General features: G+C 40.6%; 1 protein-coding gene across 1 annotated transcript; it reads left to right on the top strand.

Moving 5' to 3' along the window:
• Positions 1 to 8205: 8205 nt before the first annotated feature.
• Positions 8206 to 19922, top strand: LOC123264528. Its single transcript, XM_044727811.1, has 2 exons — positions 8206 to 9083; positions 19276 to 19922. The coding sequence occupies exons 1-2, from the start codon at positions 8921 to 8923 to the stop codon at positions 19914 to 19916; spliced, it is 804 nt and encodes a 267-aa protein (XP_044583746.1). The 5' UTR covers positions 8206 to 8920; the 3' UTR covers positions 19917 to 19922.
• Positions 19923 to 21119: the final 1197 nt, after the last annotated feature.

Raw genomic sequence — 21119 nt, 5'->3', positions numbered from 1 at the left:
TTGCCGTCGCCGAGCGACGCCTGATCTCTGCCGCCCAAGAAGGGGGCAAGTACTGAGTTTTTTTTTATTATTATTACGCCGTTGCGTTCTTTTGTGCTCGATAGTCGCTGCCGCGACTTGCTATTAGTAATTTAAGTGAACGTGCCGCAGAGCGGAGTAACTATATTGTATTTTGATAATAAATTTGTTCGTTATTGTATAATTTCGATCCTTATTTGTCGCAACCTAACCTTTACCTCAGGTGGTAGGACCAATGGTACCGATTAAGCGACCCTTGTGGCTCCCAGTCGACGTCTGGGGGAGGGTGTTGTGACATGAGAAAATTTTCTAAAATTTGAAATTCCGAGTTTTAAAATTATTAGGTTGGCTAAGCTGAGGAAAAGCAGAGATTCGACGCGCCTGTGTCGCCCCAAGCAGCCTCCCGATTAGAATGACAAGCTCGAGGTAAAATTAGTAAAAGAAAACGCGCCGAATTTGAATTAAAAATTTAAATAAAAAGAATACCGGAATGAGTGTGAACTATTATTGAATGCATGAGTGAGTGAGACTAGACTATAGCGATCAGACGACCCGTGAATTTCTACGAGCCATCGACGATCAACGTGACATCTGGCCGCGAGGATGGAACGACGAGAAAATTTGAATGGACCAATGACGACGGAGAGCGATCAACAACAAGTATGCGAGGCGCCATCTGAACACGAGGCTGATCACTAATCGAAGTATCGACCAATCATCGATCGCAACGGAATACTGGACGCATCCCGTAATACAACGGCCGGCTAGAAGAAGCTGTGAGCTGATTGGATGCGAGTTTTTGGGAACGAACCGAAAAGAAAAGAGCATGTGTTGCCGAGGAGGCAGCCTGATTAACAATGAATTCTGATCTGGACGCCGTGACTGTGGCATCGTGCAGTTCACTTTTTGATTATTTTTGCTGTTTAATTTTTTTTTTAATTTGTCGCTGACGTGAGTACAATTGTGTACATTATTGTGAAATATTTCGCCGAATTGTTTTGGACACTACGACCCCGGACACGCCATCGCCGAGATATCGACGCTCTTCCGTCAGTTTTGCCGCCAACTTCGCCTACTTACCAGCATCGCCCGAGACGTCTACGGTAGCTGCAGGGTAAGTCTGGTCGCTGTCTTTATTAGCCCCAGGGTGTCATCACCGCGAATTTCGTCGTGTTAAAATAATTTGTTTATAATTCGAGTTGCACGGAACTAAATAAATTCCGTGCGGTATTTTTGAAGCTTAGTGACGACACTCTGCGGCACGGTACCGTTGAGTCACGTGTTTGTGTGTGTGGAATTTTTGGTCGGGATTATAAGTACTGTTTACCTACCTCGAGCTTTAAATACCCGACAAAGCGGCTTAGTAAATTGCTTTGTAAAATAAGTTGACTAATTCGAATACTTCGCATAATTTGTTTTTTTTTTCTTGTCATTGTTGAACCATTTGGCGATTTGAATTATTTTGGATAATTTTGAGATCTTTATTAGGTTTTTGCGATTGAATTTATTATATTCTCTAGAAATTTGTGTATTAAAAAATTTTGCGATTGAAATTATTGGTTGAATTTTGCGATTGAAATTATTATTTTTTTTTAATAAAAAAAAAAAAAAAGAGAAGACTTCGTAAATAAATTTTGCGGTTGCGATTTTTGATAAAGTTTTGCGATTGAGATTTTGTTATTAAATTTGGCCATTGAAATTTTTGATAAAATTTTGTGATTGAAATTTTTGATAAAATTTTGCGATTGAAATAATTATTTCCTTTTTAATTTTTAAATAAATTTGGCGAGTTGAGTTAATTATTTGTTTTGAAAATTTTTGAATAAATTTGGCGAGTTGAATTAATTAATATTTTTTTTTTTAAGAAAAGACTTTGTAATTTTTTTTGGTTGCTCGAATATTTTTTTTTGTAATTTGTTTTATTTTGAAATGTTGAATCATTGCGTTAGCACTAGTTTTTCGTTAGAATTATTTTTGCGTTAAAATAATTTTTGTTATTAATGCGACATTGCCGACAGAATATATTTGTTGTTGAATAAACCGTTGCTGGATTAGAAGTGCACGCCTCAATTATTTTTTTTATTGTTGTTGCTCTGATTAACCGATCCCATCGTCCAATTTCGATTTCTTTGTCCGTCGATTGCCGTTATTCGATTTTTGAATCTCTTCAACACCAACCCGCCGCCCAACGAAGATCAACAGCGAGATCGACCCGTGGAACATTGAGTTCCTGGCGCCCAACCAAATCTACGAACCAGGTAGGCCAATTAATTTTTGTTGACCTGATCCGGTCCTGTCGACGCCAGTGCCGGAAAAGGCATCATAATGTATATATGTATATATATATATATATATATATATATATATATATATATAGGGAAAGTGGGTTTCGTAGACCGTCAATCACGCAAAAACTACTGAACATATTGACATGGGACTAGGACCATTCGACGCGTAATGAATTGTAGATGGTTATAGGCTACTTATTTTTCGAATTCCATCAATCCTTCACCATTTTATTTCTATCTAACTTAGATAAACATTTTTTCCGCCCATAAAAACAAAAGACGAGCATTTTTCTTTAATTCATTTTTTTTTATCGGCATCAAGGGTATTACGTTTTTTTTTTTTTTTTGAGAATTTAGTTCCATCTACCATCGCGTGGGCGGATGCGTGGGTAGATGCGTGGGTGGATGTGTGGGTGGATGCGTGGGTGGATGCGTAGGCGGATGCGTGGGTGGAACACTTTATTAATTATTTTATTATTATTGATTAATTTCATTAGTTAACAAGAAAAATTTTATTTTAACGAAAGATTTAAAATACAATACATTAAATTATTAGTGATATAAGTTAATTAATCTTCATTTTCTAATTTATCTTCATTTTCCGATCCATCTTCAGTTTCCGATAAATCTTTATTTTCTGATTCCTCTTCCAATTCATTTTCATTCTCTGCTTCAGTTTTCATGTACTCAAATTCCAAATCGTCCAAATCATCAAATTGTGAAGTAAGATAATAATTATAAAATTTAATCACACTAAAATCGATTATTGAAAAGCTAAGGAAAGAAAAATCATCTATCCCCATGTCCTCAAACGGTATACCAATTTCAATATTTGTATGATATGCAGTGAAAATCTGTTGAAATAAAAAAATTGGTAAAACAAAAATTCTCATTTACACTGTTTCTCTCCAAATATTATGAATTATAATAAAAATAAATACCCGATTTGGTATAATTTCTTCTATTTTAGTTGATGATCTCACTCTTCCGTACAGGATATGAATTAAATCAACTTTTTTTTGAGCCGAAAACACAAAATAATCCCTTCCATTCAATTTTTTAATTCTATAGTTCTCCACAACGACTCCTTGATAGCTATAGAAACATTTTGAATAATAAAATTTCACTCAAATATCTTATTGATTAATGAAGAAGTGAAATATTAAAGACTTACTCATAAGGTTGACTGAAGCTAAGTGGATTGTTCATTGGAAAATTATCCAATATATTTGCCATTATATTTAGGTACAAATAAACCAAGCACACGTTCACTCTGATGTTATTAAGTTAATAGGTTATGTAAATCTGTCATTTATTTGCTTATCATTTGTTTGTGAATAAAAACATTCATTTGTTTTTAAATCAGACATTCGTTTGTTTTATGAATCATAACCATAAAATAAAATATTAAGAGAAAGCTGTCATAACGATTATGAATTCTTAGAGATGATAAAGAATAGTGAGCGTTAGTGATATAAATGTGAGGAAAATTTATATGCGTCCGTAAATAAAATAAATTAATAGCAGATTAATCATAAAATCAATTAATAATTTTATTATAAAATTAATTGTTAAAAAATATTATGCCAAAAAGAAAAAAGACTCAATTAAGCCGGTCAACGGTTAACTTAAAAAGAATGCGATTAAGAAAAAGTGTGGTTAATGAGGAGATTGTTCAGAGTTATAATCAGTGTTTGTGGGGAAGAAATATATATGCCAACATTTAAAATTCAAGGACAAGTTTATCACACTACGGTAGTATTTATCCCGTTGAAGAAAATCAAGAGAAGTTTTTACAAGTTTATTTTATTGAAGATATGAATCTTCAAGCTCAAACTCGATGTAACAATATTAATAACATTGACAATGATTTAATAACGGAACTTCAATTGATGCTTCATCGAAACAATACTTATATACGAAATCTCAAATCAACTATAGAACATATTCCATGTGATTGTGTTGATTTAAGAATTGTCATGCGGTCAGATAAAAAACCTGTTGATCAACACACACGAAGATATAATGCATCCACTTCAAGTGAAGTTGCTGTTTTAATGGTAGGGCAAGAATTTAATAAACGAGATATCGTTCTTAATCTTCGTAACAATATTATTCAACGTATAAACGAATTACATCCTTCATATGACTGCTTACAATATCCTTTAATGTTTTGTTACGGAGAAGATGGATATTCAATAAATATTCCAGAAGTTAATCCTGTTTCTCGACAACCAATTCAAAACAGAACTGTATCAGCTATGTCATTCTACGCTTTTAGGATTATGGTTCGACATAACAACCATAATCATTTGCATTATTTTAGATCACTATTTAGTCAATTTTTAGTTGACATGTATGCTAAAATTGAATCAGAACGCTTAAATTTTATCCGAAATAATCAATCAAAATTACGTGCTGAAAATTATATTCATTTGCAAGATGCTTTAAAAAATGATAAAAATATAAATGAAATTGGAAAATTAGTAGTATTACCATCATCATTCACAGGAGGTTATCGTTATATGCACGAGCGTACTCAAGACGGTATTGTTTACGTTAGAACATTTGGAAAACCGGATTTGTTTATAACATTTACTTGCAACCCAAAATGGAGTGAAATAACGTGTGAACTTTTACCTGGACAAAATTCTAAAGATCGTCATGATATAATAGCGAGAGTATTCCGATTAAAAGTAAAAAAATTAATTGATTTGCTTACAAAAAAAAATGTATTTGGAGAAACGTTAGCTTACATGTATACTGTTGAATGGCAAAAACGTGGTCTTCCACACATTCATCTTTTACTTTGGCTGGAAGATAAAATAAAACCAGAGCAGATTGATACAGTTATTAGTGCAGAATTCCCGAATCCAAATGAAGATCCAATTTTGTTCAAAATTGTTAAAAGTAATATGATACATGGTCCATGTGGTCAATTAAATCGTACATGTCAATGTATGATTGATGGCAAATGTACTAAAAAATATCCAAAACAATTGATTCGTGAAACTCAGACAGGTGATGATAGTTATCCAATATACAGACCAAGGAGTCCATCTGATGGCGGTTTCATTGCGAAAATAACTAAAGGAAATAATGATATGGTATTGGATAATCATTGGGTTGTGCCATACAATCCTTTACCATCTAGATTATGTGAAGCTCATGTTAACGTTGAGTACTGCAACTCTGCTAAGTCTATTAAATATATATGTAAGTACATGAACAAAGGAAGCGGAAACTTTTCTCCTTTCACCTTTCGCTCCATCAATAATGCCACTGTCCACGCTACCAATCTCTTTTACGAACCAGGAATAGGAGCCATCGAACGAAGAATCATTGAAGTAGAGATGGAAGTAGATGATTAAAATTTTTATTTTTAAAAATGCTCAAGACACCTACAATATTACTGTTTATTGATTTAATTAATTTAATGTTTCACAAAGTTTTTGAATATAAAAAAAAATTATTTAATTATTATTAAATAACAGAATAAATAAAATATGTTTTAGAGGTTAAAAAAAAATTCTTTAATAAAAAAAAAATAATAATAACAAAGATTCTTTAATAAAAAGAAAATTCTTTAGCAAAAAAAAAAATAATAAAAATTTAATTAATTAATAATAATAAAATTAACAATAAAATTTCTTAATTTAGAACTATAGCTTCTAAAAATTTTAAATATAGTAGGAATTTTTTATTATTCATGTAGAGATCATCTCAAAATGGATTTCAAGAAAGTCTACTTCCAAGTGGAATTGCGCGTGTGGGTGTTAAAATCTAAAATTTTTATTCCCAACAATCCTTTACAATTCGCCCAGCAAAGCGGACGGGTAACGGCTAGTATATATATATATATATATATATATATATATATATATATATATATATATATATGTGTATGTATGTCAACTTTAACTACCCGTGAAAAAATATTCTGATCAGGCTTGATATGAGCTGATAAGGCCATATAAAATTTTTTGATATGTTCATATCTGGCCTGATATGTCCATATTTAATTTTTGATATGTCCTGATATGGCCTGATATGAAAATTGGCCATATCAGGCCTGATCAAGCCTTATCAATTTGATATGTCTATATCAGACTTGATATAGCTTGATATGCTCATATCTAATTTTACATTATTTTTTAATAGGTCCTGATATGCCCTGATATAACCTTATAAAGTTATATATACTTTGATAAACTTGAAAAAAAAATCCCTGATCAGGGTTGATATAACTTGATATGGATTCATATGGTCTGATATACTCATACCCTTACCAGCACATCAGCAGTTTTATGTACTCATATAAAGGCATACCCGAATAAAAAAAAATATTTATCATTATATATGATTCATATATAATTATATAGAAGCATATATAATTCATTTATGATTATATAGATGTATATATAATTCATATGAAATTATATATGAATCATATAGAATTCTATATAATTTTTTTTACTCCAGTGAGTATTTTGTGATTACTATAAAACATTCTCTTTTTCTATCTAAGAGTCTGTTACTCCAATGATTAACAATCTTTTAATATATAGTATTTTTCGGATGAAATAATAGGAATTAAAAAAAAATTTTATTTCACAAAAATTATTAGTTTTGTCAAGTTCAAAAATTGTTAGCCAGGCCCTCTAGCAATATATAGTTCCATATACTAAACAAATAATTCCATTAAAATTTAAGCTTTCAATTCTCATTTTACCTCGATTATTTTTTTAATTTCAAAGAAATTATAAATTTTAAAGCAACGAAGTACCTGAACAATATATCGTAGAATCATTTTTGCGATTTCATGCATACATAAATAATTTTATAAATCTACATATAGATACCATTATCATATATAAATATTGACAGTTAATAACACCGGCACACAAAAAAAAAAAAGTTGTCTGTACTTGGGACGCGCCACATATATTCCCATGTAATTTGACCCGCTGAACCCGAATTTGAGGTCCGTTTGGCCCCTACACCCTAGGATTTTGAGAAAACTGTAAAAAACCGAAAAAAAACGGGAAAATTGGGGGTTTTGGTGATTGAAAAATTTTTTTAGATTCTAACTATGCATGATTTTCATGTATTTCGATCTGCTTTATACTTATCTGAAGTGTACTCAGACCAGCAGCCATTAAAAGTCTAAGTAAATCCCGAAAAACCCATGAAAATTGCGAAAAAACAAAAATTCCCAATATTGTGATAAAAAAAAATGTATTGAGCTAAATATATGATGATTTTCATGTAGGTTTATCGACGACATATAAATCTCCAACTTTTATAACTCAGACGTCTCGAAAACATCAAACAAATGTGCAAAAAACCCCGAAAATTGGCAAACAATCAAATGTATTATAATAAAAATCGAGTTATTATTCAAAATAAATAAAAAATCATATCATTCGATCTGTGGTGCATAAAAAAAGTATTTCGTCTTAAGACTTAAAAAATTAATTTTTTTCGGAAAATATCATCAAAACCCTTTGGATTTGAATTTTAATTCGTTCTCCGCTTATATCTCACCCTTTTATCTTCAAACGTCCTGCATAAAGGGTTTCTCTTTCGTTTCCTCTCTTCTTCGGGTAAATCTCTCTTCAGAGTCCAACAATGATCTACCATCATATTGACATCCACTCATGTTTTGATGGAATGTTTCTTCTCTTTCTTCACTGAAATTACCAAGATTTTCAGGAAAGTGTGAAAAGATGAGATTGTAAATAGTGCAATTTTGTATTCACATTCCCTAAAAATTTCGAGATACTTCCTTAAAACTTCCCCAAGCTGCTCTCTCAATCTTGTGCATCTCATACTCAAGATTAGCATCCTGAATTGAGTCCGAATTTGGGGTACATAAAAATTCCTTCTTTGAATTTATTGTCACTTATAGCTGGAAATTTTTCGTCCAAGTACTTAACACAGTTGCCATTTTTATCGAGAGCTTTGACAAAATGCTTCATAAGGTCAAGCTTGATATAAAGTGGTGGCAGCAAGTACTTGTAAGGATTAATGAGAGATTCTCGCATAACGTTGTGAGAACCATGATTCAAATTCTTTCTTGTTGGCCGTTCTTTTCTACTGTAGGGAATTTTCCGATCGTGACTATCCTACAAACATACAAGAAGGGATATATTGTGAACCAGATTGTTGGCTTAACTAGTGTAGCAATTTTCAGATCACCACAAACTTTTCAATGATTTTTGGTCAAATGAGCTACTGGAGTCGGTGCTTTGAGACTTCGCTTAGACAAAGCAATGAAAAACTTTCACTCCTCGTCCTGAAAGTGTTCGGCTTTAACTCATCAATCAAACTTCTTACATCTGAACAGTCCACTAATGAATTTTCGCCGTTTTAAAAATGTTATCAGATTTTTTTTTCCCTATCACGATAAAAATAAGCTGTTGTATTTTTAGTTAATAAATTTTTTTTTCTTTAAGCTGATGTTTCAGGGTTTTCACTTCTAGGAACTTTTTGGGCTCAGAATCGATTTCTTGCTTAAATGCTTGTGCCTGTAACCAGGGCACCTCCACGTGGTGACGGCGGGCAACAGGACCGTCTGGCATAGTCCCTGGGTTAACGGCTTGAATGCCGTCATGGCAGGCACAAGTAATAAGTGTTTTACGATGCAGGGACCCGGAATCCCAGTATCGGCGTCTGGTCAGAGTGAGAAAGCAGGCTCGCAGGCGTCGTCATCAAGTGACTGCAGCTCTTCATTAGTGGGTGACTTGGCTTCTGAAGCGTTTAATATGACAAGAAGTGTGTAACGTTACATTTTATGTAGTGTTACAGTAGTAGTATATTTGTGTTATATCGTGAGTTTTATTGTGTGAGTACGGTAATTTCGGAATATTGGGAACTATCGTGAGAGTGTGCTTGTGAGATAGTTGTCTCGAGGATATCGAGCTGCACTGCGGAAAAGTGACCGATGTAACGTGTCTCCCGGTCAGTTACCGATGACTGAACTTAGGTTCAGCCTCTTGGAGCGAGGTGATTATCGCGGAGGAGCGACTGAAATGTCGTCGCCCCGAAGTACGGGAGTTTGGCAGGCTCATGCGGTAGCTTGCGGTTGACAGGCCTCGATTGCTGGATGCTCGAGGGTAGTCGCGAGTACTGTCAAGGCTCCCAGGGGAGCGGAATCGCTGGTAGGTCTGGGACACTAGTTGTGTGAGTGGGAATGAGTGTGGAGTTTGTATGTCTGGGAGTAGCGTGAAAGTGAGTTGAGCGCATGTAGCTAATGGTATGAATGTAGTAGGGGTACGGTGAGAGGCAGTCTGGCTGGAGTAGTGAAAGAGTAAGGTTTGGTTTTGTGTGGAGGTCCAGCTTGGGACCAGATTAAAGAAGGGTCTGGCTTTGGGTCCTCGTGGAGGACGGACGTGCCGTCGCTGCTAGGCAGCGTTAGTGATATACCGTGAAGAGAGTCAGTTACGAGCTCTCGTAGAGTGAGCATCGTGTTTGAGAGTCGAGTTGGTCTCTCGTATCGTAGCTGGCGTGCCTCACGCTTGCTATTTTCGTAGACAATGGCCTGAGCTATAGTCTTTGTTTCGTGTTCGTTTGGGACTGCTTCCGCGATATATTTTAATATCGATTTATTTTATTTTATCGGTTAATAAAGTTGGGTGTTAGTTCGAAGTACCGATTATGGTACTAGGTATCGTTTAGTCCCGTTTTGTAAAGAAATTGCTTCCTCTGAGAGACCGAATCACGACCCTCTCTCCATAACCTGCATAACTGAGCGACACCGAGGTATTCCGTTACCGTCTGGCTGCTCTTGGTCTTCTGGGAACATAAAAATTAAGTTATCGTATCCCGGTTGCCGATACCGGTGAAACAAAAGTCGGCTGGCGCCTGTCGGGGTTCCTGGGGATCGAGAGATGGCTGAGATGGACGAAGTGTAACGTAGTGAATTATGAGTTACCATGAAAATTTACCGCGTGAGAAAATCTACGTTACAAATTGGCGCCCAACGTGGGGCCACGTTGATCAGAGGAAGGTAAGTGAGTTTGAGTATTTTGTGTATGTTGTGTGTGAGTATGTGTAAGGTTCGCGGGTTTGGTGGCCGATCGTCTGGTGAGGTTGTCAGGAGGGTGTGGCAGGCCTCAGTTGTGGGATGGACGAGGAAGCTGGCTCTCGAGAAAAGCCGCCAAATTGCGTTAGAGTAACGTCTGTGTATGAATTTTATTTGTTTGTATGTGTGTGTGCATTTGGTATGTGAAGAAAATTCGAGAAGGTTAGGAAAGAATGTAAAAGAACAATAGATGTGTAAAAGATTAGTATATATTATCGATGACATCAGTTTGCAGGTATTTACTGCTGGTATTTGCCTGCAAAATTTTTTGAGTTTTTCCCGTTAAGAATTTTTCCGAGAAGTTGAGACTGACGTCATCACGAAAGAATGTTATTGTTCGCTGTTCCGACTAGACTTCGAGCGTTCTCGAAAAGTACCGGAAAACGGCGGGAGAGTCCGCCATGTTTGGTCACGGGGCCTGAGGACCCGCGCTGGTTGGCTATTCCTTCCTACCGACTACCGTACGAGCCGCGTGGAGAGCGCTGAGCTCGTCACTTATTGCTACGAAGCCAAGCTGAGTAGACGTGCTTTCAGTACTCATTTAAAGTTTTCTTGTCGCATTATTTGTTAATTTCGGTAGTAAGTACCGAGTTCAAAGTTAATTTGAAGGTGTTTTTGGTTCCCGAGCGGAATTTCCTACGAGTAGAAATTGATAGTGCTTTTCGATTGTGTCTCCCGAGGCCTACGTAAAGAGTCCACCATCTCGAGTAAGCAAAGTTAGGAATCAGGGTGGGTGGAACTGTTTTTTGTATTTTTCCTTTCGTATTTTTTTTATTATTATTTAATTCTTTTTTTTATTTTTTTTTATTTCTTTTGTTTAATTATTCGATAGAAAATTTAATCTAAAATCTTTCTAGTTTCTTTCTATTATCCCTGAATAACTTCCTGAAAACCTTGCCCAGTGTGTGTGCAGTGATAGTTAATTATTAAAAATTCATTATTTGTCCCGCGAGAGAAATTTTTCTTTGTTATATCGAAAAAGAATTACCGAAAACAAAGAGAGTTCCGAAATCGGACCTCTTTGTCTCGCTCACGAAAAATAGTCACATGAGTGCTAGGCCTTTGTGTCTAGTCGCGAGCGACAGTCGCAAGCGAGCGAGCGACAGCCGCAAGCGAGCGCCGAGCGCCAAGCAGGTAAGCGAGCGACAGCCGCTGCAGTCTACCGAACAGTCTCGCTACCGTGTACACTACAGTGTACGGGCTGGACCGATTCTCGGAATTCCCGAACACTAAATAAATACGTTAGTGTAGAATATATCGTCAAGACTATTGTCTTCCTTTTTATTGATTTTTTTTTTTTTTTTTTCTGAAGTTATTTTCGGAATTTCTTTCTCTCTCGTACACACTCTGAATAGTGTTGTTATCAATTTATCGTAAACGAACTCAAGTAGTTTGCTTAGCGAATTCCGAAACTCTTATTGAGTGTGCTGGAATTTATTTATTACTGTTTTTTTTTATTATTAAAATTTTTTTTTGTGATACTATATTAATTTCACTTTTTCTTTGTGAAATCAATTATCGCGATGGCTAATCCAGCCGATAGACCGAATATTGAAATCCACGAAGCCAGTGGAACCTCTCGTTCGGGGAATCAGAGTAGAGACCCGTCCCTCGGCGGAAGCCAAGAAAGCGTTCTCTCGCATGAGTCCCAGCGGGATGTCGAAGTGGTTGAGGAACTACCAGTGAATCAACCCCCAGCAAATCGTCTTCCGGGGAATCAACCCCCTATCGCGGCTAATGTTCCGAGGGTCCAACCTCTGTTGAATCCAGCTCCTATCGAAGTCGATGTTCGGCAAGCGCGACCCCCGGCGGCTGATCGGAGGCCGCGCCAGGAACTACCTCCCCGGCAGAGAGACGAAAGACCTCGGCGAGAACGGGAAGGACCTCCCCGGGACGAGTATGAATTTCCGCGACAAAGGAGACCAGGACAACGTCGTCCCGTCTATCCTAATCGACGTGATTACCAGCTAGATACCGATGACGATATCGATGAACCTCAGGAACGTCCATTACCGGCTACGGCTGTTCTTTCAGCCATGAAACGATGGAATTTGTCCTTCGGAGGGACAAAATCTGAGGACGTGGAGAATTTTATTACCCGTATCGAAGAGGGTAGACAACTATTACCGATTCGCGATGAGGATCTTCTTCGGGCATTACCGTTTGCTTTGAGTGGTGCCGCTCTCATCTGGTACCGATCTCATTCAATATACTTTACGTCTTGGGCAACAGCTCGAGTAGCTTTCCGTGGTCGTTTCGCCGACCCTGATTACCAGATCGCCCTTCGGGCAGAAATCTCGAATCGCACCCAGGATGAAAATGAGCCTGTGGGTGATTATATCGCGTGTATGTGGGGACTCTTCTCTCGTACCAATCCTCCTTGGAGCGAATGGGAGCGAGTCACCTATGTACACAGGAATTTACTTCCAGCATACCGTCTCGTCATTCCCTTGACGGAAGATCTAACTTTGGATGCTCTCGAAGTTATGGCAGGGCGACAAGAACAAATCTTGCGTAGTGTTACGCATCACAAGTCTCCGCCTCTGCCTGAGGACTCAATGTGTCCAAGTTTCGCGTACACGGGGCCTCGACGGGCCAAACCCCGACGACTGGCTTTACATCAGGTCCAAATGGATGAGGCTGACGATGAGGAGCCTCCAATAGATATTTTGGATGCCATAGTTCCCGGACGTCGTTTCCAACCGCGGAGGACTGACGCAAACCCGCGAGCTCCCGTAAGTGCTCCAGCAGCTGCTGCTAAGCCAGTACAGACAGGCGACTCTGCGGCCGCCCTTCCCGAACCACTTCAGGGGCTAACAAGCCCAACACCAGCTCCACGACCTACTGTCACACCTCGAGCTGGATCTGGAGCAACCTCAGGGCCACCGATACTCTGTTGGAACTGTGATGGGACAGGCCATCAACACCGTATGTGTACCGCCCCTCGGAGGATTTTCTGTTATCGTTGTGGTACCCCAGGGGTCACCCGAGTACAATGTCCACGTTGTAATCCGGGAAACTCCCGTCAGTGAGCGTTGATCCGGCTCCAGCGTTCACGCCTACCGCATTGCCGAGGAGAAAGATCCCGACTCAGCTACTAACCTCTGTGTCGGTAGCTGAGACTATTCAAGGCCTTAGGAGTTTGGACTCTGAGCCAACTGCCTTTTATATCGACATCGAGGTCCTTGGTGTAAAAGTCCGAGCCCTCGTCGATTCTGGAGCCAGCAAGACCTTCATAGGCCCAGAATATATCTCCTTATTCTCGCAGCTTGGAGTTCCCGCGCTTCAAACAGCCCCCCGACGAGTTATCGTAGCTAACGGACTTGAAGTTAAAGTCAACACCGCCACCGATACCTGGATAGGAATCGGAGGTAAGCAAGTACGGCAGCGCTTCTATTGGATGCCGTCTTTATCTCAATCGTGCGTTCTTGGCCTCGATTTTCTGCGTGCCGCGAAAATAATTATCGACTTTGCAGCTAGCAAATGGTGGTTTCAGAGTGATCCCGCGAAGGTACAATCCTTCATTCCTGAGGCTCCATCAAGCCAATTGGTGATGTGTCACGGTCTTCAGACTATGACCGAGTCGGAATCCGACCGATTGGAACGATTTTTAGACTCGCATCTACCGGAAAGCTCCGATAAACCAGGTCTTACGACTCTGGCGGAACATCACATCGATGTCGGTGGATGTGACCCGATTAAACAACGACATTATCAGGTATCTCCCGCCATCCTCGAGATCATGTGGAAAGAGGTGGATGCCATGCTCGAGAATGATGTTATCGAACCATCTACCAGCAACTGGTCAAGTCCAGTGGTAATGGTTAAAAAGCCGAATGGCAAATATCGCTTTTGTATCGACTTTCGGAAGGTAAACGCTAAAACTAAGCGTGATGCCTATCCGATCCCGAATATGGCCGCCATTCTCAACCAATTACGGCGAGCCAACTATCTTACGACCTTGGATTTGAGCCAAGCGTACTTCCAAGTACCACTTTCTCCGGAAAGTCGGGAAATTACCGCTTTTACCGTCCCAGGGCGAGGCCTGTTTCAGTTCAAACGCATGCCGTTTGGACTCACGAATGCTCCAGCGACGTTTCAACGTCTACTGGATAGCCTGATTGGACCCGACCTCTATCCCCACGTCTTCGTCTATTTAGATGACATCATTATCGTATCAGAGACATTTGAGGAACATCTTTACTGGTTAGAAAAGGTACTTGAGCGGATTAAGGCCGCTGGTCTCACCATTAATCGAGAAAAAAGTGTCTTTTGCCGAGCCGAAGTTCGTTACCTCGGTTTTGTCGTCAACAGTGAAGGGGTTCAAATTGATCCTGAGAAGACCTCAGCTGTGATGGAATTCCCGACGCCCACCAATGTCAAGCAAATCCGAAGATTTCCTGGCATGGCTTCCTGGTATCGTCGATTTATTCCCGAGTTTGCTACCGTTGCCGAGCCGTTAACTCGGCTTACTAAGAAAACTGTCGTATGGCAGTGGGGTGAGGAACAAGAGAAGGCGTTTGAGTTATTGAAGGCTCGACTAACGTCTGCGCCAACTCTTGCTTGTCCTGATTTTTCGTTACCGTTCACGCTGCAAACAGATGCGAGTAGTGTTGGTCTGGGTGCAGTGCTCACGCAAGTTATGGATGGAGAAGAGCGAGTGATCGCCTTCGCAAGTCGTGCTCTCACTGATGCGGAGAAAAGGTACTCCACTACTGAGCAGGAATGCTTAGCAGTGCTTTGGTCCATACGTAAATTCCGTTGTTATTTAGAAGGCTACGACTTCACCGTGATTTCCGATCACAGTAGTCTGCGCTGGCTAAATAATTTGAAAAATCCTACCGGCCGTCTTGCAAGATGGGCTCTCGAAATGATGGAGTATTCTTTCACTATCGTTCATCGACGTGGTGCTTGTCATCATGTTCCAGATGCTCTGTCACGGATCCCAGAGGGTCTCGTTGAATTAAATTTTGTTGGAGAGATCCAGGACCAATGGTATCTCCGTAAATTCCGAGATGTTGAACGAGTTCCGGACCGCTTTCCTGATTGGCGTCTCGAGGATGATAAATTATATTATTGTCGGCCGAACCACCACGTGGATCACGAGATTGGAGATCTCGATGCGTGGAAGTTGGTGGTACCAAAGGAGAGACGTGTCGAAGTCATCCGAGAAAATCACGATCCACCTCAGACGGGTCACCTAGGTGTAGAAAAAACTTTCCGTCGGGTATCCATCCGTTATTATTGGCCTAATATGTTCCGAGATATTACCGAGTTTGTACGTAAGTGTGACACTTGTCAACGAGGCAAGGTCGAGCAAGCTGCTCCCGTTGGACATATGCATCAAAGAATTATCGAATCACCATGGGTCATGATTGCAGCTGATGTTGTGTGTGCTGGTACGCCCAGTAAATCTGGACACACGGCTGCTCTCGTCATACAGGACTTGTATACTAAGTGGATTGAAATATATCCTCTTCGACGAGCTACTGGAGCAAAGATTGCCACTGCTCTCGAAGACCTAGTTATTTCTCGTTGGGGCGCTCCCAGAATATTACTTACCGATAACGGAACCGAGTTCGTGAATAAAGACTTACGAGCCCTGGCAGAGCGAGTGGGATGTAAATTGACCAATACACCACCATATCACGCCCAGGCTAATCCCGTTGAACGGGTGAATCGTGTTTTAGAAACCATGATACGTTCATTTGTCCGTGCTGACCACCGAGAGTGGGACTTACATCTACACGAGTTTCGTTTCGCTTATAATACCGCGTTTCACAGCTCTATTGGAACGACTCCCGCTTTTGCTAATTTTGGTCGAGAGCCAGAGGCTGCGATCTCTCTTCGTCGAGAAGTAGAGGGAGCTATCGAAGTAGTCCCGAGACCCCACGAAGAGTGGGTAAGTCGAATGACTCGACTGAATAAATGGAGACAGTCTATCGTTCACGCTCTCGAAGCTGCCTTTCAGAGGCAAGCGCATCACTATAATTTACGCCGACGCGCAAGACGCTTTGAAGTCGGAGATCTCGTGCTGAAACGGCAACATGTTCTATCTTCAGCTGCCAAGAAGGTCACAGCTAAGCTGATGACTCCGTTCCACGGACCATTCGTGGTTTCTCGTCGAATTTCAGATACAGTTTACGAACTTGAAACCATGGAAGGAGAAAGAGTCGGACCCATATCGGTCCAAGATTTAAAACCCTATAATATTCCTGAGTAAATCCTTCCTAAATCCCGTTTATCTCTCGATTGTTATCTTTATTTACGTTACTTTACTATTAGCCAGTAAGGTTCTGTTCCGTTCAAATTAATCTAATCTGTTTAGGGATATGGCAGACGACAGCATCGAACAGCTCCAGGACGAGTTGGCCAGCGTGATGCTGAATCCCGACGAGCCCGAGGTCATAGACCTCGAGATGGAGGAGAGCTCAGAAGGTACCGCAACCGAGCCCATGGAGGAGGACGACGAGGCGAGGCTGGACGACGTGGAAGCTCAAGAGCCCAACGGCGTCGATCTCGAACCACCACCGGAGGGAATGCTACCTCCGAGATTCGACCAAGTCGATGATAGTCCCATGTGGGACGCCATCCGCCCTCATCTAGCGGAGTTAGTGTGGCTAAACGAATACCGACCAGGCCTCTTGCAAAGCCTGGTGATTACGGCGGTAAAGATGGGTCATCAAAATGGCCAACCGTGCGCGCTGGAGAAAGCCACCACTCCAGGCCGCGCCCGATTTGCGACTCCTGGGGAGATCCAGGAATTACCGAGAATGGTCAGCGTCGGAACGCAAACCCAGTTGCTACCAAATAACAAAGGGAAGCAGCGTCGGGATTCGAAGCCAAACACCTCAGCTTCGACCTCTACCGCGAGTCCACGAGTGGTGGGTGAGCAACTGCCCGCACCAACGCCACCAGCGACTCCACTATCGATGCCTACCGGACCAATACCACCCCCACCTGGTGGGAACGGGTCAAAGATTACTGTACACGGACCCCCAGAAGGTCGGAAGGAGCGACCGTCGAAGAAATGTCGCCAGGAGGAAGCCCCCAGTAGGCAATCATGCTGGAACTGCCGTCAGGAGGGACACAGGTACACCGTGTGTCCCCTGGCCGTTATCGAAAAGGGACTCCGAGAGTTCTGTCGTGGGTGTGGCCGTATGAAGAAGACAATGCGGACCTGCCCAGCCTGCAAGGGCATCTGGGAGAGCCGAGGGGCTTACAACCCCTGGCTAGGCCGTTGTGACCCCGGAAAGAGGCCCTGGAAGCGTCGCTGAGCGAAGCGAGCTTCGATATCGTTATGTGCGCTAAGCACTTTTCCGTTACGTATTTTATATACGTTAAATAAAACTTCCGTAAGAGAAATACTAGTCTTCTTGTTATTTTTCACCTGTCACGTAAAGTTAAGTTCCTATTCCCGCGATGAGACAATCTTATCGGCTATCGTAAAATACCTAATTACCGAGCTACCGTCAGAGAAATCTGTAGGTCAGTTATCCCGCGCCCTTTGGGCAAAAATAAATTCTATCAGTTACATCGGGCGACCGATAGTAAAGTATTTCGCGCCTTGTGGCATATATAAAATTTTGATTGGTTGGTTTGAGTTTATTGCTTGAGAAAAGTTGTGATGAGTTACCGAATATGTATCGAAGGGTTGCCAGGCGAGCCTGTCTCTAAGGAGGGGGGAGTCTGTAACGTTACATTTTATGTAGTGTTACAGTAGTAGTATATTTGTGTTATATCGTGAGTTTTATTGTGTGAGTACGGTAATTTCGGAATATTGGGAACTATCGTGAGAGTGTGCTTGTGAGATAGTTGTCTCGAGGATATCGAGCTGCACTGCGGAAAAGTGACCGATGTAACGTGTCTCCCGGTCAGTTACCGATGACTGAACTTAGGTTCAGCCTCTTGGAGCGAGGTGATTATCGCGGAGGAGCGACTGAAATGTCGTCGCCCCGAAGTACGGGAGTTTGGCAGGCTCATGCGGTAGCTTGCGGTTGACAGGCCTCGATTGCTGGATGCTCGAGGGTAGTCGCGAGTACTGTCAAGGCTCCCAGGGGAGCGGAATCGCTGGTAGGTCTGGGACACTAGTTGTGTGAGTGGGAATGAGTGTGGAGTTTGTATGTCTGGGAGTAGCGTGAAAGTGAGTTGAGCGCATGTAGCTAATGGTATGAATGTAGTAGGGGTACGGTGAGAGGCAGTCTGGCTGGAGTAGTGAAAGAGTAAGGTTTGGTTTTGTGTGGAGGTCCAGCTTGGGACCAGATTAAAGAAGGGTCTGGCTTTGGGTCCTCGTGGAGGACGGACGTGCCGTCGCTGCTAGGCAGCGTTAGTGATATACCGTGAAGAGAGTCAGTTACGAGCTCTCGTAGAGTGAGCATCGTGTTTGAGAGTCGAGTTGGTCTCTCGTATCGTAGCTGGCGTGCCTCACGCTTGCTATTTTCGTAGACAATGGCCTGAGCTATAGTCTTTGTTTCGTGTTCGTTTGGGACTGCTTCCGCGATATATTTTAATATCGATTTATTTTATTTTATCGGTTAATAAAGTTGGGTGTTAGTTCGAAGTACCGATTATGGTACTAGGTATCGTTTAGTCCCGTTTTGTAAAGAAATTGCTTCCTCTGAGAGACCGAATCACGACCCTCTCTCCATAACCTGCATAACTGAGCGACACCGAGGTATTCCGTTACCGTCTGGCTGCTCTTGGTCTTCTGGGAACATAAAAATTAAGTTATCGTATCCCGGTTGCCGATACCGGTGAAACAAAAGTCGGCTGGCGCCTGTCGGGGTTCCTGGGGATCGAGAGATGGCTGAGATGGACGAAGTGTAACGTAGTGAATTATGAGTTACCATGAAAATTTACCGCGTGAGAAAATCTACGTTACAAGTGTCTCTCACATATGTAACAAAAACTCCAATTGCTTCTGTTACATATGTGGAGAATTTGAAGTAACGAAAAGTCGTAGATCTTTTTCAAACAAATTGAAAAATGTCTACGAAACCTGCTTCGGTATCCAGATTACGAACTGGGAAGCAACTTGGGTACCACATTCACTTTGCAATCGGTGTCACACGATGCTTACTCGTTGGGAGCAGACGAAAAGTAAACAGTGCTTGAAATTTTCAAAACCTGTGATTTGGTCTGCACCAACGAGTCAAAAAAACTGCTATTTTTGCACGACGGAAGTTTCAGGTTTTTCTTCGACAACCAAACATAAAATTCAATATGCCAACGTAACATCAGTTGTGCCAGCAGAAAAAGTTTTGAATGTCGAAGAACCTGCAGCTCCTGAACCAGTGAATGAACATGAAGAGATGGAAGTTGAAGATAACTTTGAAGAAATCGATCCTGAACCCGAAGAGATCCATTCTGAGGATGAAGAATACATCCCGAGTGGTGTTCCTAGAAGTAAAGACCCTGAAGTCTTCGATCAACTTGAATTGAATGACCTTGTACGAGACTTAGGACTATCTAAGGTAAAAGCTGAACATTTAGCCTCAGCTTTAAGGAAAAAATTTATTAGCTAAAAATACAACAGCTTATTTTTATCGTGATAGGGAAAAAGAGTTCCGGAAGTATTTTACAAAAGACAGCGAAAATTCATTTGTGTACTGTTCAGATGTAAAAGGACTGATCGATGAGTTGAAGCCAAACACTTACAAAGACGAAGAATGGAGGCTTTTTATTGACTCCTCTAGGCGAAGTCTTAAAGCTGTGCTTCTTCATAATGGAAACTTATTGGCACCGATTCCAGTAGCTCATTCGACTAAACTAAAGGAGACTTATGACAATTTACAGGTTGTATTAGATAAAATAAACTATTCAGAACATCAATGGAAGGTTTGTGGTGATCTGAAAATTGCAACAATATTGGTAGGCCAACAATCAGGGTTCACAAAGTACCCCTGCTTCTTATGTTTGTGGGATAGCCGAGACCGAAAGAATCATTACATTCAAAAAGAATGGCCAACAAGAACAAATTTGAATCCTGGTTCTCACAATGTTACGCGACAATCTCTAATTGATCCTTCCAAGTACTTGCTGCCCCCACTTCATATCAAGCTTGGCCTTATGAAGCAATTTGTCAAAGCTCTGGATAAAGATGGAAACTGTTTTAAGTACTTGGGCGAAAAATTTCCAGCTATAAGTGACGCTAAATTAAAAGAAGGAATTTTTGATGGACCCCAAATTCGGACTCTATTCCAGGATGCTAATCTTGAATATGAGATGAACGAGATTGAGAGAGCAGCTTGGGGAAGTTTTAAGGAAGTATCACAGCAATTTTTAGGGAATACGAAAAGTGATAACTACGCAACTTTAGTTGACGAGTTGTTATACAACTATAATACTTTAGGGTTGCTTAATGAATACAAAAATTGCACTATTTACATTCTCATCTTTCACACTTTCCTGAAAATCTTGGTGATTTTAGTGAAGAGCAGCAGTGAGAGATTCCATCAAGACATTAGTGTGATGGAAAAACGATATCAAGGAACGTGGGATGTAAATATGATGGCAGATCATTGTTGGACTCCTGAAGAGAGATTTACCCGAAGAAGAGAGGAAACGAAAGAGAAACCCTTTATGCAGGACGTTTGAAGATAAAAGGGTGAGATATAAGCGGAGAACGAATTAAAATTCAAATCCAAAGGGTTTTGATGATATTTTCCGAAAAAATTAATTTTTTTTAAGTCTTAGGACGAAATACTTTTTTTTTATGCACCACAGAT

The sequence above is a fragment of the Cotesia glomerata genome, linkage group LG5, assembly GCF_020080835.1.
Source record: "Cotesia glomerata isolate CgM1 linkage group LG5, MPM_Cglom_v2.3, whole genome shotgun sequence".
Classification (NCBI taxonomy): Eukaryota; Metazoa; Arthropoda; class Insecta; order Hymenoptera; family Braconidae; genus Cotesia; species Cotesia glomerata.
Note: the sequence above shows the minus strand (reverse complement) of the source record. Positions and strands in the feature narration are given on the sequence as shown.